The sequence below is a fragment of the Theobroma umbraticum genome, unplaced genomic scaffold, assembly GCF_002168275.2.
Source record: "Theobroma umbraticum cultivar Fairchild unplaced genomic scaffold, ASM216827v3 scaffold_51.0, whole genome shotgun sequence".
Taxonomy (NCBI): Eukaryota; Viridiplantae; Streptophyta; class Magnoliopsida; order Malvales; family Malvaceae; genus Theobroma; species Theobroma umbraticum.
This window is the reverse complement of record NW_018397260.1, coordinates 7566579-7580094: the sequence shown is the minus strand read 5'-3', so window position 1 is coordinate 7580094 and position 13516 is coordinate 7566579. Positions and strand designations below refer to the sequence as shown.

The 13516-nt window shown below is 31.9% G+C and overlaps 2 protein-coding genes across 3 annotated transcripts in view; both read right to left on the bottom strand.

Moving 5' to 3' along the window:
• Positions 1–2395, bottom strand: part of LOC110417133 (uncharacterized) — a 10467-nt gene extending 8072 nt beyond the window's left edge. The window contains 5 exon segments of the mRNA XM_021429363.2: positions 506–604; positions 695–740; positions 840–918; positions 1014–1050; positions 1696–2395. Of these exon segments, the coding sequence (XP_021285038.2) occupies positions 506–604; positions 695–740; positions 840–918; positions 1014–1050; positions 1696–2145 (711 nt within the window). The 5' untranslated portion in view covers positions 2146–2395.
• Positions 2396–10067: 7672 nt separating this feature from the next.
• EMB975 (Tetratricopeptide repeat (TPR)-like superfamily protein) lies at positions 10068–13451 on the bottom strand. Of its 2 annotated transcripts, none has more exons than XM_089783658.1 (2): positions 11482–13451; positions 10068–10261 (listed from the first exon to the last, which is right to left on the bottom strand). In XM_089783658.1, exons 1-2 carry the CDS (start codon positions 13011–13013, stop codon positions 10201–10203), a joined length of 1593 nt encoding a protein of 530 aa, XP_089639784.1. In that variant the 5' UTR covers positions 13014–13451; the 3' UTR covers positions 10068–10200. The 2 variants fall into 2 exon arrangements, with proteins under 2 accessions (XP_089639784.1, XP_021285442.1); XM_021429767.2 differs by lacking the exon at positions 10068–10261 and adding an exon at positions 10790–11114.
• Positions 13452–13516: the final 65 nt, after the last annotated feature.

Sequence of the window (13516 nt, the reverse complement as noted above, 5' to 3'; positions counted from 1 at the left end):
GTTATGATCCCAAACTAAACAAAACAAGTTTTACTATCAAATTCCACAAATCCAGGGCAAATCATTGGCAGCAGAAATGAACTATATTTTATATGTAAAAGAAGAATTAAAAAAGTCAAGGGCAAGTAGAAACATAATCCATCTTCCCAAAACCAAACTAAAAAGTCTTTAACACTTAACTGGCCAAATGGCTACTGGACTTAATATGAAGTACTAAAACATCATAGTCAACATCACCACAGTAATCTCAAAAGTCACTGTGTACCTCCCTATTCTAGTAAGACTTGTTTGATTGGCGGCAAAAACATGACTGGGTTTACACAACATTTTTGTGAAAACACACAAACCAACAAGATAGATCCAGAAAATATGAACAGAATCTTAATCGTCATTGAAGCTTAAGCAGTCAAACAACTTAATCAACTGTCCTGTCCACTTTGTCCCAGGGTAGACAGACTGATGGACATTGGATGCACATAGCAAAGAGAAAGCTTGCAAAACACACCTCAAATTGTTCCAAGGTTGTATAAGCTTCCCCATCAAGTTTTTTCCTGACTGTCTGAAAGTCCATTGGGTGTGCAATAATGTCAAAGTAATCAGGAAGCTGTATCAAATCAATCCAACATCGTCTCATGAACTGGGATTTCACTTTTCATTAATCTACATTTATGCAATAATGAAAAAGAAAGTGCACCTCTTCAGGATCCACTGGCTCAGAGAAAACCCCGTAAGTGTCCTTCCTGCAACATTAAGGAGAAACAATCAAAACCCAATAAAAAGAAGATATGATAAAAAAAAAAAAGAAAGGAGAAATCGAATGAAGCAAAAATAACACATACTTTTGCAGCCTGTCTAGAATGAACACCAACAATTTTTTGTCTGGCAAAGGTGTCGTGGAGCCAGAATCCACCGGTGACCCTGTCCACATATAAATGACAAATAATTAATTTAATTACCAAAACCCAACACTTATTTTAAGAATTCCCAGAAATGACCCAGAGATTGATTAATACCATGAAGAGTCTCTGTCGCTTTCGATGCCTTTTCTCCCTGCAGGCAAGATAAACTCTCTTATCAATTACAAACATATATTATATATTTATTTAACTCCCAAAATAAAAATTCTAGGTGGAGATATTTGCTTTGGATTTCGAAGAATCAGTGAGGAAGTTACAGTAAAAAGCTACAACAACGCAAAGCAAGTACAAGAGAAAAAATAAATAAACTTTGAATTATTATTATTAAAGAAAATAAAAGACAAATTGAAGCTTTTCAGACATGATGGTCTGTGCATCCATTATTTTGCACATAAATAAAGGTCAGATTAAACACAAGACAACAAAAATAAAATAATAATGGAAAATTCGTAAATTAGGAAATAAAGAAAGCAGAACTGTGTTCAAAACAATTTCAAGATTTCCAAAAATCCAAAAAGGTAAAATAAATATCCAGTAACCCAAAAAAAAAAAAAAAGCACATGACTTAGTCAAACTCGGTCATTCATCTCCGATCCAATCACAAAAATTCAATTCACGCGCGCAATCCAAAAGTTCAATTTCAAAAAAATAAATAAATCAATATCCAAACGTACAAGGAAAACCTTTTTTCTTTCTGTTTCTAAAAAAATTCACTTTCAAAAACCCACGAAAAGCTATTTCGACGCCAAAATATATATATTAATGGATAATTAATCACCATTTGATCAGATCCAGGACCGAGTGAGGCAACTTTGCGGCGCTTGAGGGACGCCTCAGGATCCTCACCATCCGCATTCGAATCGGATCCGTAGGAGGCCGAATTGGGCGCTGAAGAATTTGGATAATGCTGACGATTACGAGAAGAATTGAGGCCAAGCAATAGCTTATGCTTCTTCTGTTGGCGCTCGTCGTCGTCGTCGTCTCCTCCGTCAATCCATTCGGGCACCGGGGAGCCTCCATCGAGATTGGGGTTCCGGCGAGTGGATCGGCGGTTCGAATTGGTAGAAAAATTAGGGTTTATGAGATTAGGGTTTTTTTGTTGTTGCGATTGCTGCTGCTCCTGTTGTTGTTGTTGTTTGAGAGAGCGTTTTTGGAGTTCTAAGAGAGACGGTCGTCCCTTCTTCTTCTTCTTCTTCGTCATTGTCTCTGCTGCTATCTCCCCTCCCATTGCTTTTTCTCCTTTATTTTTTTTCCCCCTTTGTTTTCTTTTTTCTTTTTCTAAACAGCCCTTGGATTTTTTCCTTTCCTTTTCTTTATTATTTAATTTATTCTTTTTTAATGGGAATATTGGGGACTGGGGTCGGTACGTGCGAGTCGCGGGGATTGGATGCCAGCGTGGAGGGAAAGTCACGTGAATTGGATGGATGTGCCGAACTCTCACGTGATGTGACACGTGACACGAATTCGCCTCATTGCTTGTGTGAGATATACTATTATCTATATTTAAATTTCACAAATATAATTTCATTTACTACATACATTAATTTACCCGTTAGTTTTTTTATTATGTTTCAGTATCTTATGAGATAAACAAGAATTCCTATAATTAACTTATGAAAGTTTAACTTTAGTCAATTATTTGAATAAAACCAATAATACTAAATTTGTCTCACACAAAAAAACTAATAAAGGTAAAAGTAGTCAAAACAGTCTTATGCTAGTTGAATAAAGTCAAAAATTTTCATAATATAATACTCCTAAAGCTAAGAAGAATTCTTCCACACTAAAAATTTCTCAAAGGTTCTTATTTATGTCTTACTAGTAATATTATAAATTTAAACTAATTATGAGAATTTACTTAATGCTTAACACGTTCGATTATCAGAATTTTAGATAACCCTTTCGGAACATCTAATTAAAAACAAAATATTAATTAATATATATAACCAAGAAAATTATTAACAGGATAATTTTGCAACACTCAAATAAATTTTATTTAGAAAAAGGCTTTGGATTGAAGCATGTGCATGTTTTTCATGCACCCACAACAGGCTTGGCAATTGGAATCCCGAAACCCAACTTTATTCTTTTCTTGTCTGAACCCAAAGTTACTTTTCCTCATTTTTCTACTTTATTTTAACACACACACACAAACCAAAAAAAGAAAATACTAGTATTGCAAAAATAAGCATAATTTAATTGACTTAATTAGAGCAATTTATTTTCCCTTTTACTGACTATACATGTAATGCATGCAAAGTCGAGCTATATCTCTACAAGAACCTTAGCTTTGTATAAAAGCAAGATTCCAATGGATCCTTTTTAGTGGCATAAGAAGCCTGATATGGGTAAAATCACTAAACATTTACACAAAATATCATTGCACAATATCACATTAGAACTCTAGGATCCTAATTAAGCCACTACTAAATGAGAACTATACCTTCATTAATTAACAGAGGGTATGGTTGGTGAACATCGGTTTAATTTATCATTTGATTTGACAATAAATTATTATTAATGAATTTTCTATTCAATTTGCATTTTAAAATTTTTTCATAAAAATATTTGTCGACAATACATTTTAAAAAACAATCATTTTTATAAAAGATTCTTTCATCCAAAAAATCCTTGTTTTCTTGTATTAATTATTGAAAAAAAAGAATGTAAGTTCATAATTATACTCTTAAAATGAAATTAGCTAACATATTGTAGTCTTAATTTTGAACCCATTTTCTGCAACATCGAGGTATGTTTGGATTAATTATGAACATCATATAATATTTAATTAATAAGGTATTATGGTATCTGAGTATTTAATTTATTAATTGGTACATATTCCCTTTGCTTAAAAAATAAAATTCGAATCCTTTTTCTCAATTATAAAAGAAAAATTAATGAGGTGTTGTAGTACTAAGATTTTGGAAGGTTGGGGATTCCGCAAATAAGGCCAAATTGATGAAATAAATACAAAGGCCCCTGCTATGTGTGGAATGTGATGTGATGCAATGCTTGCTATTAAATTTTTGGAGGCAATTTTTGTAAAATAAAATAAAATAAAATTATGTAGCTATATCCACGTGATTTCATAATTTTTTTCACAAAAATTCATATAAGATGAGTGTTAGAGTGAGATTGTGCATATACAAATTCATACTTTTTTTAATATGTGAAGTATTTTTTGTGGGATAAAACTGTAAGACTCAACGAATCAAAATGAAAAATACTTGATATAGACTATGAGAGTTAATATTAGAATACATTTATTTTTTCATTGATATGGGAGCTCTTATAAGAGATATTAAAATTGAGGTAAATTTAGATCAAGGTACAATCTCTCAACTCTATAAGTAAAAGGATCAGTGTAATGAAAATATTGTATAGTTAGACGAGATAGAATGGGTAAAATCCAAAACCCCTCTCAAAACACTTCAAAAGAATACTTTGATCAATCTTATTTCAAAATGATGTTTTTTATTCCTTATTTGTTAACACCATTACTCAACAATTAAAAAATATTATACTCAATACTACATAAATATTTTAAAATACAAACACCTTTTTAAAAAAATCTATTTATATTTCTTTCCAAAACTTAAAAGTGAGTAAAACTAAACTAGACCAATTATTCATCCAAACCAAATGTAATTTAAGAAAAACAGTTCGATCTAATTAATTAATCCACTAGATCAATTAGTCAAAAATGTTTGGTCTGATCGACTTTTTGGTGAATATTTATTAATTTCAAATTATCCGTGGAAAGCACACTCCAAATAAGTCATTGAACAAAATAGAGCTAACTTCCGGAGGTGGAACGTCATAAAAACAAAAACTATTATCTATATTGAAGCTCGGGTTGGCCATGCCATTAAGGTTGTCAACGAGTAAGGGTACTTGTTAATTTCAAGGTATTCAAACCTTAGTTCTATAAAAAATCAAACATACGAATGTTATTAACTATTTGAATAATTTTAAAAATTACTAGCATAACCCTAACCTTAATATATACACTCGAGCATTTAGCTTATTGGTTGATACATTATCCCCTGCCCAAAGAGCAGGGTTCGAATCCCCCGTTCCTCAATTATAAAAAAAAAACCCTAACCCTGATATATTCTCATTACCTTATAATTACCCTAACCAATTTAAAAACCCAATTATAATAAAAAATATTAAAATATTCTTTATGGCTACTCAATTACCCGAACTTGAACTGGAATCCATATAATATTTCTCTTACCTATTTCATATAATTAACTAGTAATTAAATTAATAAAAACACAAATAATAAAATTTAAATTTAAACAATAAAAAACAGAAATCTTAAACATAAACTTAAATAACGAAAAACTAATATCCATACAACAATATAAAGTTAAATAACTAAACACAAATATCCAAGTAATAATATAAATTTAAATAACTAAAAACAAATATTCAAACAACTACTTAAATAACATTACAAATTTACAACAAGGCAAAATCATGAAAAATTCAATCATCTTTTTCCCTGTTAGTGTCAACAAGAGTGGCAATTGAATCTTCAATTGTCATTCATGATCCTACACAAATAACAAAAATAAGAATGTATATAATCCTTAGAATAATAGATAATTCACAAATTTTGGAGCACCAAATTCTCACAAATAAGTTCTTAAAGATTTGAACATAAAACACTTTTCTATGTTTTGAAAATTTGTAAGTTAATAAGCAAAATAAGATAACAAATTTTTTTTTTTGCTTGGGTGGGGTGACGAACAAGACATCTAAAATCTGCCCAAAACCTAAAGCATTAGAATACATCATTGAATCTAATTACATACATTAAGGATATGTTAATGCACCATAAACTTAAAATTTAAGAATATAATAATAAAATTATATTATTATATAATAATAAATTATTGGCGATGCTCTCTTTTTTTGAAAAAATATAATAATAATTTATAAAATTAATAAAAAAAGAAATGATATTTTAATCCTTTCATAATCTCTGTTAATGGTGTTTGTATTATCGGGGTAGAGTTTTCATTTCGAAAACTAATGGACTCAGATTGAATTTCAATTAAAACTTAGGGGTGTGTAGGTATTTTACCCTAAAACTTATAAACTTCATCCATAATTATAAAATAGATAAATTATGTATAAATTAAATATATGTATAGATATAATATTTTTTCATTATATATTTGAAATTAATGACACAATTTATATGTTATAATATTTTAATTTTTATATAAAAATTTTATATAAATAATAACTAATTATAAACGATATGTTATAAAAATTAAGGCAATAACTAATAACATTATTAAGTGTAATCATATATATAAAATCTATTAGAAGTTACAGTAATGCTTATGTATCAATTAAATATATGTATATATCATATATTACTTTATTATATATATAATTAATAACATAAGTTATATGTTATAATGTTTTATATCAAGTATAAATAATAACTAATTATAAATAATATGTTATAATAACCAAGGTGATAATTAATAAGGTTACCAAATGTAATCATATAAGTAAAGTTTATTACAAATTATAGTAATGCTTATATATAAATTAAATATATAAATAATATGTATACAATTAGATGCATATTCATAACATTTTATGTTACAAAATATTATTAAAATGTAATAATTATAATATATTAATATGTAGGATATTTACTGTTATATTTTATAATATTAACATATAAGTTATATCATTGAAAATATATCTTATAATTTCAGATTAATACAAATTTATAAATAAATATATATAACTAAAATTAAATTGATATGATTATAATTTGTGTACGTATATATAATAAACTAATATATTTTAAGTATATTTTTAATTAAGTTCACCATCAATTCTTCTTAATATATAAAAAAATAATATATATTTACATATATATAAATAATATATATTTATATATAAAAAAATTAATTTAGTTTTTTGAATTGATTGGTCTAAAAATTTTAAAATCGAGAATTGAGAAAAAAATTAATTAAACCAAACATTTTGAACTATTTGATTCAATGGACTAATTAGATTGAATCATTTTACTTAAATTACATTTAATTTGAGTGAATAATTAATCTGATTTGATTCTAGTCATCCCTGTTAGCTTGTGCATTTAGTTTTTGCAGCATGTTGAATTTGAGAATGTCCACATCAATGTACTTTATTTATCTTTAAATAAAGAAATAAACAAATGGGATCAAATTGAAAGTTGGGGTTAGCACTTCATGATATGGGGTTCAATCTTTATATATACATATATATATATATATGTATATATAAACCTTTAGCAATATTTTTTAATAAGGGGTTGATTCCTTATAAATGAATGGAACTAAGGTAGAAGTTGAACAGAATTTGTTTCAATCTTAAGCTAGCTAGCTTTTAAAGATGGCTAAATTCAAGTTCAACTTTATTACACTAACAAAATTTAATTTGAGCTCATTAGCTAATATGAGTATATTTTCAATAAAAGAAAAATGTTTCATAATAAATGAACATAACCAACCATACACTTGCAATCATAAAACAAAAAAATAATTAAGAAAAGCATATTCCATCTGTGTCCTTTTTTAAAACCCCTAAAACTCTTACTTTTTTTATATTAATAAAATTATTTATTCATTATTTTATTATTTTTCTTTTAAAAATATTGAACATCTATATTTAAAATTTTTTTAAAAAATTTTAATATACATCAAAATCTAAAATATTGTTGAAATTCAAATATATTTAACTTAATACTTTTTTTTGGACACTTTTTACTATATATATATAGATATTTATTTATTATAACATAGAAATGGCATAAAAGACCGGAAACGTAAAAGGCAAAACAAGGTTTCAATGTCTACCAAATTCAAATGCCAATGAGAATGTTAGGGACATTGAATTAGGATTGTGGCCGAAAAAAAAATAATCATTGAATCAATTTTTTTACTTTAAAAGGTAAAATGGCTATTATGTAAATATAAAATAATAGACAGATCATAGAAAGATAAGACGCGGACGTACCTCTAGTCACTAGCTCTTACGCCACCCTGCCAAATTAAGGTACAATTCATAAGCCTCCAAAACGGTTGGCAGCTATTGCTGAGGTTCGAGTAATTAATTCCCATAATTAATTACTTTTTTTTATCCTCATTTCCCATAAAATAAAAAGGCTTCTATGAAAACCCTTAGTATTATTTTTTAATTAAATTCTTAATTTTTACTATATTTAAATGAGTTATTTTTTTTTTAATTTATACCAAAATAAACTTTTGTTTTAATTAAAAATTAATCCTCGATAAACATGAACAAATTGTGGACTAATTGTCTAATTCAGTTCAGCACGCAAACAAAGCTCCTATTTTCACAATGGCGGCGCCTACGGTTTCTAAATAGAGAGTGCACGCTGTTAGCCTACTTACTACATTGTTCTCAGTTTTTTGAAATATTTTAAATAATTATTTTTTAGACTTTTTATAATGAAAAGTATCAAATATTTATATCATAAAAAATTTAAATTTTAATATACAATATATCAGAATTAGAATTTTTATTTTAATATTTATAATTTTTTATAAAAAAAATAACTGAGAAAAAAAAAACACTATAAATAAAATAGTACGACTCCTCTGCTGCGGCCGAATAGCTATAGCTTTTGTAGAGCTGGGTTTGTATTTACTACCCACTACCTACGAAGCCGGTCACCTGCTCACTCTTAAATGCCGTCACACGTGTAAAACCATTAAAGATGTAGTTAAGAGCTTCGTAATGCTAACTGTGGAATTTGATTGGAGGAAATATTATTCCTTTCTCTTCACTCTTCCTGTTGTAACAATGTCATAATAATTTCAATCATACTAATGTTCCAAACTTTGATCTTTATCAATATTATTTAATGTCATCCTCTACGTATGCTTTTTAAGGACGAGTAATAAATCGAGTTAATTTTAAAATTTTAAAAATCAAATTAATTGAACTGTTATAAAAATTAATTCGAAATCAATTAAATTATATTGTAAAATTCATCTCGGTTAATTTTTACTATTAATAATATTAAAATTCATTCCGTTTCGATCAATTATTTTACGCCAATTAATGTTTCCAACCTATCTAATCTTCCTGTATTACTTTATATGGTTTAGGAAAAAATCTTATGTCACAAAACCTAAAAGGGCATAAGAAATACTAAAGGAAGAAAATTTTAAAATCTGTAAACAAAAAAAAAAAGGAAAAAAGAAAGAAAAAGAACTAATAAGTAGTATAGATGTTACAGCTTTGGCGGCCAGTTAAAGATTTGTATCCTTGAAGCAGAAAGGTTTTTCCAGGGGATCTTTAACCATTTAACATCCTTATCAACAAGCAACCATTGTTGGGTTCGGCCACTTGTTTCTTTGAACCACCTACGTGTATCAGTTTGACAGTGTCCTTTCCATATTGTTATCCGAAAAATAAAAAATGAAAAGGGCGAAAGGAGAAAGGATAAAGACAGGGTGATGCAGAGTGTGTATGTGTATATATACAGTCAGGCCGACCCTGACAATTGTCAAAAGCAAACTTCATGCAAAATGCAGTTATAGTCTGGCTTCTCTTCTCTGCTCATTTGACATTCTTCCATCGTTTTTGAGTTTTAGAACAGGCCAAATCCTTGAATTGAATTCTCTTTTCTTTGGGAATAGGAACCATGTGTATTGCTGCCTTTGTTTGGCAAGCTCATCCGCTCTATCCTCTTCTCCTGCTACAAAACAGAGATGAATACCACAACAGGCAAGTTGTCATTTCACCTGAATTCTCTTCTTCTTTTTTTTTTTTCTTTGTTTAACATGTCTTGTTAATCGATGGGGATTTATTATGGTATTCTTTCAAGGCCTACAACGCCAGTGGCATGGTGGGATGATGGTAGTGGGATTTTGGGAGGAAGAGATGAGGTTGCAGGAGGGACATGGTTGGCATGTTCAAGACAAGGCAGGGTAGCTTTTCTTACCAATGTGTTGGAGCTTCATACCCTCCCTGAAGCAAAGAGCCGCGGGGATCTTCCTGTACTTTTCTTGGAGGTAATGCAATCTTTGTGAGGTTTGTTCAAGTTCACCTGACAAAAAAAGGGGTTGCATAAATTCAATGCGGTCTTTGTTATTTCAGAGCGCAAAGAGCCCCAAGGAATTTGCAGAGGAACTAGTGAAAGAGGCTCATCAGTACAACGGATTTAACCTGATATTGGCTGACATCCCTGCCAAATCAATGGTTTATGCCTCCAATAGACCAAAGGGGGAGGCCGTTAGCATCCAACAGGTTTCTCCAGGCCTTCACGTTCTTTCAAATGCGAAGCTCGACTCACCCTGGCATAAGGTAGATATTATACATATCATTTTACGTAGAAAACAACAATGAGAGTGTTGATCCTTTTCTTCCCCACTCTGCATGCAGACTCAGCGGCTGGGTAAAAACTTCAAACAAATGCTCAATAAACATGGTAAAAATGAAGTCACCATGAAAGAGATGGTTGAAAAACTTATGAAGGACAAAGTTAAAGCTGATAAAAGCAAGTTACCTGGGATTTGTGCTCTTGACTGGGAGTTCAATCTTAGCTCCATATTTGTCGAAGTGGACACCCCATTGGTAAAAATTTCAACTATACATTCTACTCAAAATGTGCAAATTTGGGTAGTTTTACTTATCCATCTGTTTTCTGGAATACAGGGGCTTTATGGCACAAGGAGCACCGCGGCATTGACCATACATGCGAGCGGGGAAGTTGCTTTTTACGAGAAATATCTTGAAAAGGATGTGTGGAAAGAGAGAACCATCAATTATCATATCCAGAAGGTCAAGCAGATTGAGGTGGTAAACCATCCTTTCTAAAAAGAGGAGATATAATCGTCACAACTTTTATCTATTTTTGTGTGCTATTAAGAATTTTAAGCTTATGTACTTAGGCTAATTTAATGATGCAGGCCTGATAAGGCACAATCAATAAAACAATGGATGATCATGTATCTAGTAATTACATTTGGCAACTGCAAAATTTCCTTCCACAGGCAATTACCATGATTTATCATCCTCTATGCTATTGCCACTGCACAAGGTGCCGTTCGATAGAAACTGACAGCATTTAACTTGAATACCCAAGAAATCAACCACAATAAATACTTCCAGTCTCATTCAAAGAGATCGTCTCGATCAAGAAATCCTCTGAAACAAGGAGGAAAAAATAATACAAGTCGTCCAATTTGAAAATCCTAAGTACTAGAATGATACCAGTTACAGAACCTTCCTTTTTAAGGTGTAAGTTTCACTTAGGTAAATGCATCTGGTAATCACAGGATGCTGAAAAATTAAAAAGGTTTATGGAACCTCCCTGTATGGTGTAGGTTTGTTTTTTCATTTTCAAATCCTATCATGTCCAAAACACAGGTTGCCGGCATGGGCATGTGTGTTATTTCTTGAGCTTCATTGGATTCAAATCACTATATACAATTAAAAAGATTAGATCTTTAAATTGGATATAAAGACACTAATGACAATGGTGAAGCAAACACCTACTATTCATAAACCTAACCTCATTTCTTTCTCAAGTTGTGACAGTTGTGCTAAGGTATGTTTGTCCAATGAAAATCCAGCCATCTCTGCCTCCTTGCAAACCTCCTTACACTTGGCCAGTCTCCCGGAAACCATATAAATACTAATCATGGCCCGATAGATGTCATATGTTGGAGAGAAACCTGCTTCCTTCAGTTTCGAAAAATATCTCACAGCTCTGGAGAGATCATTCAGAGCAACAAAAACCTTTATTGCTACACGATAAGCAGGAAGATCAAGGAGACAATTTGAGGTCTCCATTTCCCAAACCAGAGCTAATGCCTCCCTGTATTTCTTCTCAGAATAACGACTATGAATCAGGGTTGTGTACATAACCACAGTCGTGTCACGCCCAGATTGTTTGAACCAGTTAAACAAGCTCTCCACTGTCTCGAATTTCCCAAGCCTAATGCAAATCTTCATGATGGCAGTACAGTCCGGCTGGGTTAAATTCAAATCCTCCCTTTCTCCGAGATCATCCAGTAAGTCCACGACAAGCGTGTGCTTATCTGGATTCTTACCAAGCTCCAATATTAGCTTCGCATAAATGCTTGGATCCAGCATTCTTTTACTTTGCTTAGCAACTGAAAGAAGCTTCCAAGCAAGGTTCAAGCTTCCACCTTTGATGAACCCTTTCACCATCGCCTCAATCAGACTCCGATTACTCAAGCTAGCGAACTTCTCCAAGTTGACTGGCAGTTTTAGTTCACGGTTCCTTGCCAAGACCTCAACAGTTGAAGTCAAAATCCTATCATCCGGGAATAATTGAGGCTGCTTCTGAGCCCAACAGAAAGTTTGCAGAGCTCGTTGTGGAAGACCCATGTGACCCAACTCCCGAATTGTCATTGACAACGAACCCTTGCGCAAAAAACAAGCCCACTTATCGAGAACTGCAGACACATCTTTATCGGAATTAAGGTCTTTAATCTCTCTGGCTAAGCCGATAAGAAAGCTTGGGCTCTTGTATAACCGTTTTGATACAGATGCTCGAGAAGAGATTACCCCAGGAGAAGTCAATTTAACGTGTTTCTTTGGCGTAGGAGATCCCAATGGCCGTAGCTTGTAAGGAAGTGGGAGAGGTAGAGGCCTCTCTCTGCCTAATTTTCCTGGCTTCTGAGGAATTCTTCCCTGAAAAAGTGACGATATTGCTTCGACCTCATCTGATTCCCAAACAACATAATTGCCTTGATCTTCTACTTCTTCCTCCTCCCCCTCACTTTCTTCTTTTTCTTCTTCTTCTTCTTCTTCATTGCTGCGACTGGGAATTGAATCCATTTGTTGAGTGTCAGTGGCGGTGTCGGTTTCAGTTCTAGGCTTCTGCAAGAATAAGTTGACACCAAAGTCAGGAGGAAGCTTGGTGCGACGCGGATAACGGAGGTTCTTCTTGGGTAGCTTTCTATAGCAAATTCTTGTGTTGGGATGTGCCATGGAAGTTACAGAAATGCTCTTTACTACTTTTCTTTTCAACGGTTTGACAGGATGTAGGCCGATGGATGAGAACATGCAATCCATTTTTTGTTTCAACCGTTCTGGAATGGAACTTGTGCAGCATGAAGGGATGGTCACATGATTCAATGTCTAACACGAATTTCCTCAAACAGTTTATCTCCGTCAGCAGTTATTACCTGACAAATTGCTTTGGATGTACCATTGTCGGTCACTTGAAAGTTGAACGAAGGAAACTATCAGGAAAGCTATTAAGGAGGAGTCCACCAACTAACCATCTAGGCCAAGCCAGAGCCTTAAGATGCAAAAGCCAATTCCAATATCCTAAGTCCTACTCGTCATTGGGCTGCAACTCTTTGTTGTTTTGGCAATCATTGGGCTACAATTTGGTAAAAGAACGTCCACAATTGGTTTGGATGCCCCTGCATGAAGGAACCCAAAAACCTTTGAAGGAATCCCGAGATTGTGCATTGTTACAACATTAAATATGAAGCCGTGATATAAATACGTCACCGAAGGAATCCACAGACCGCTTAGTTTTACCTTTTTAAATTATATATTCATTTGGC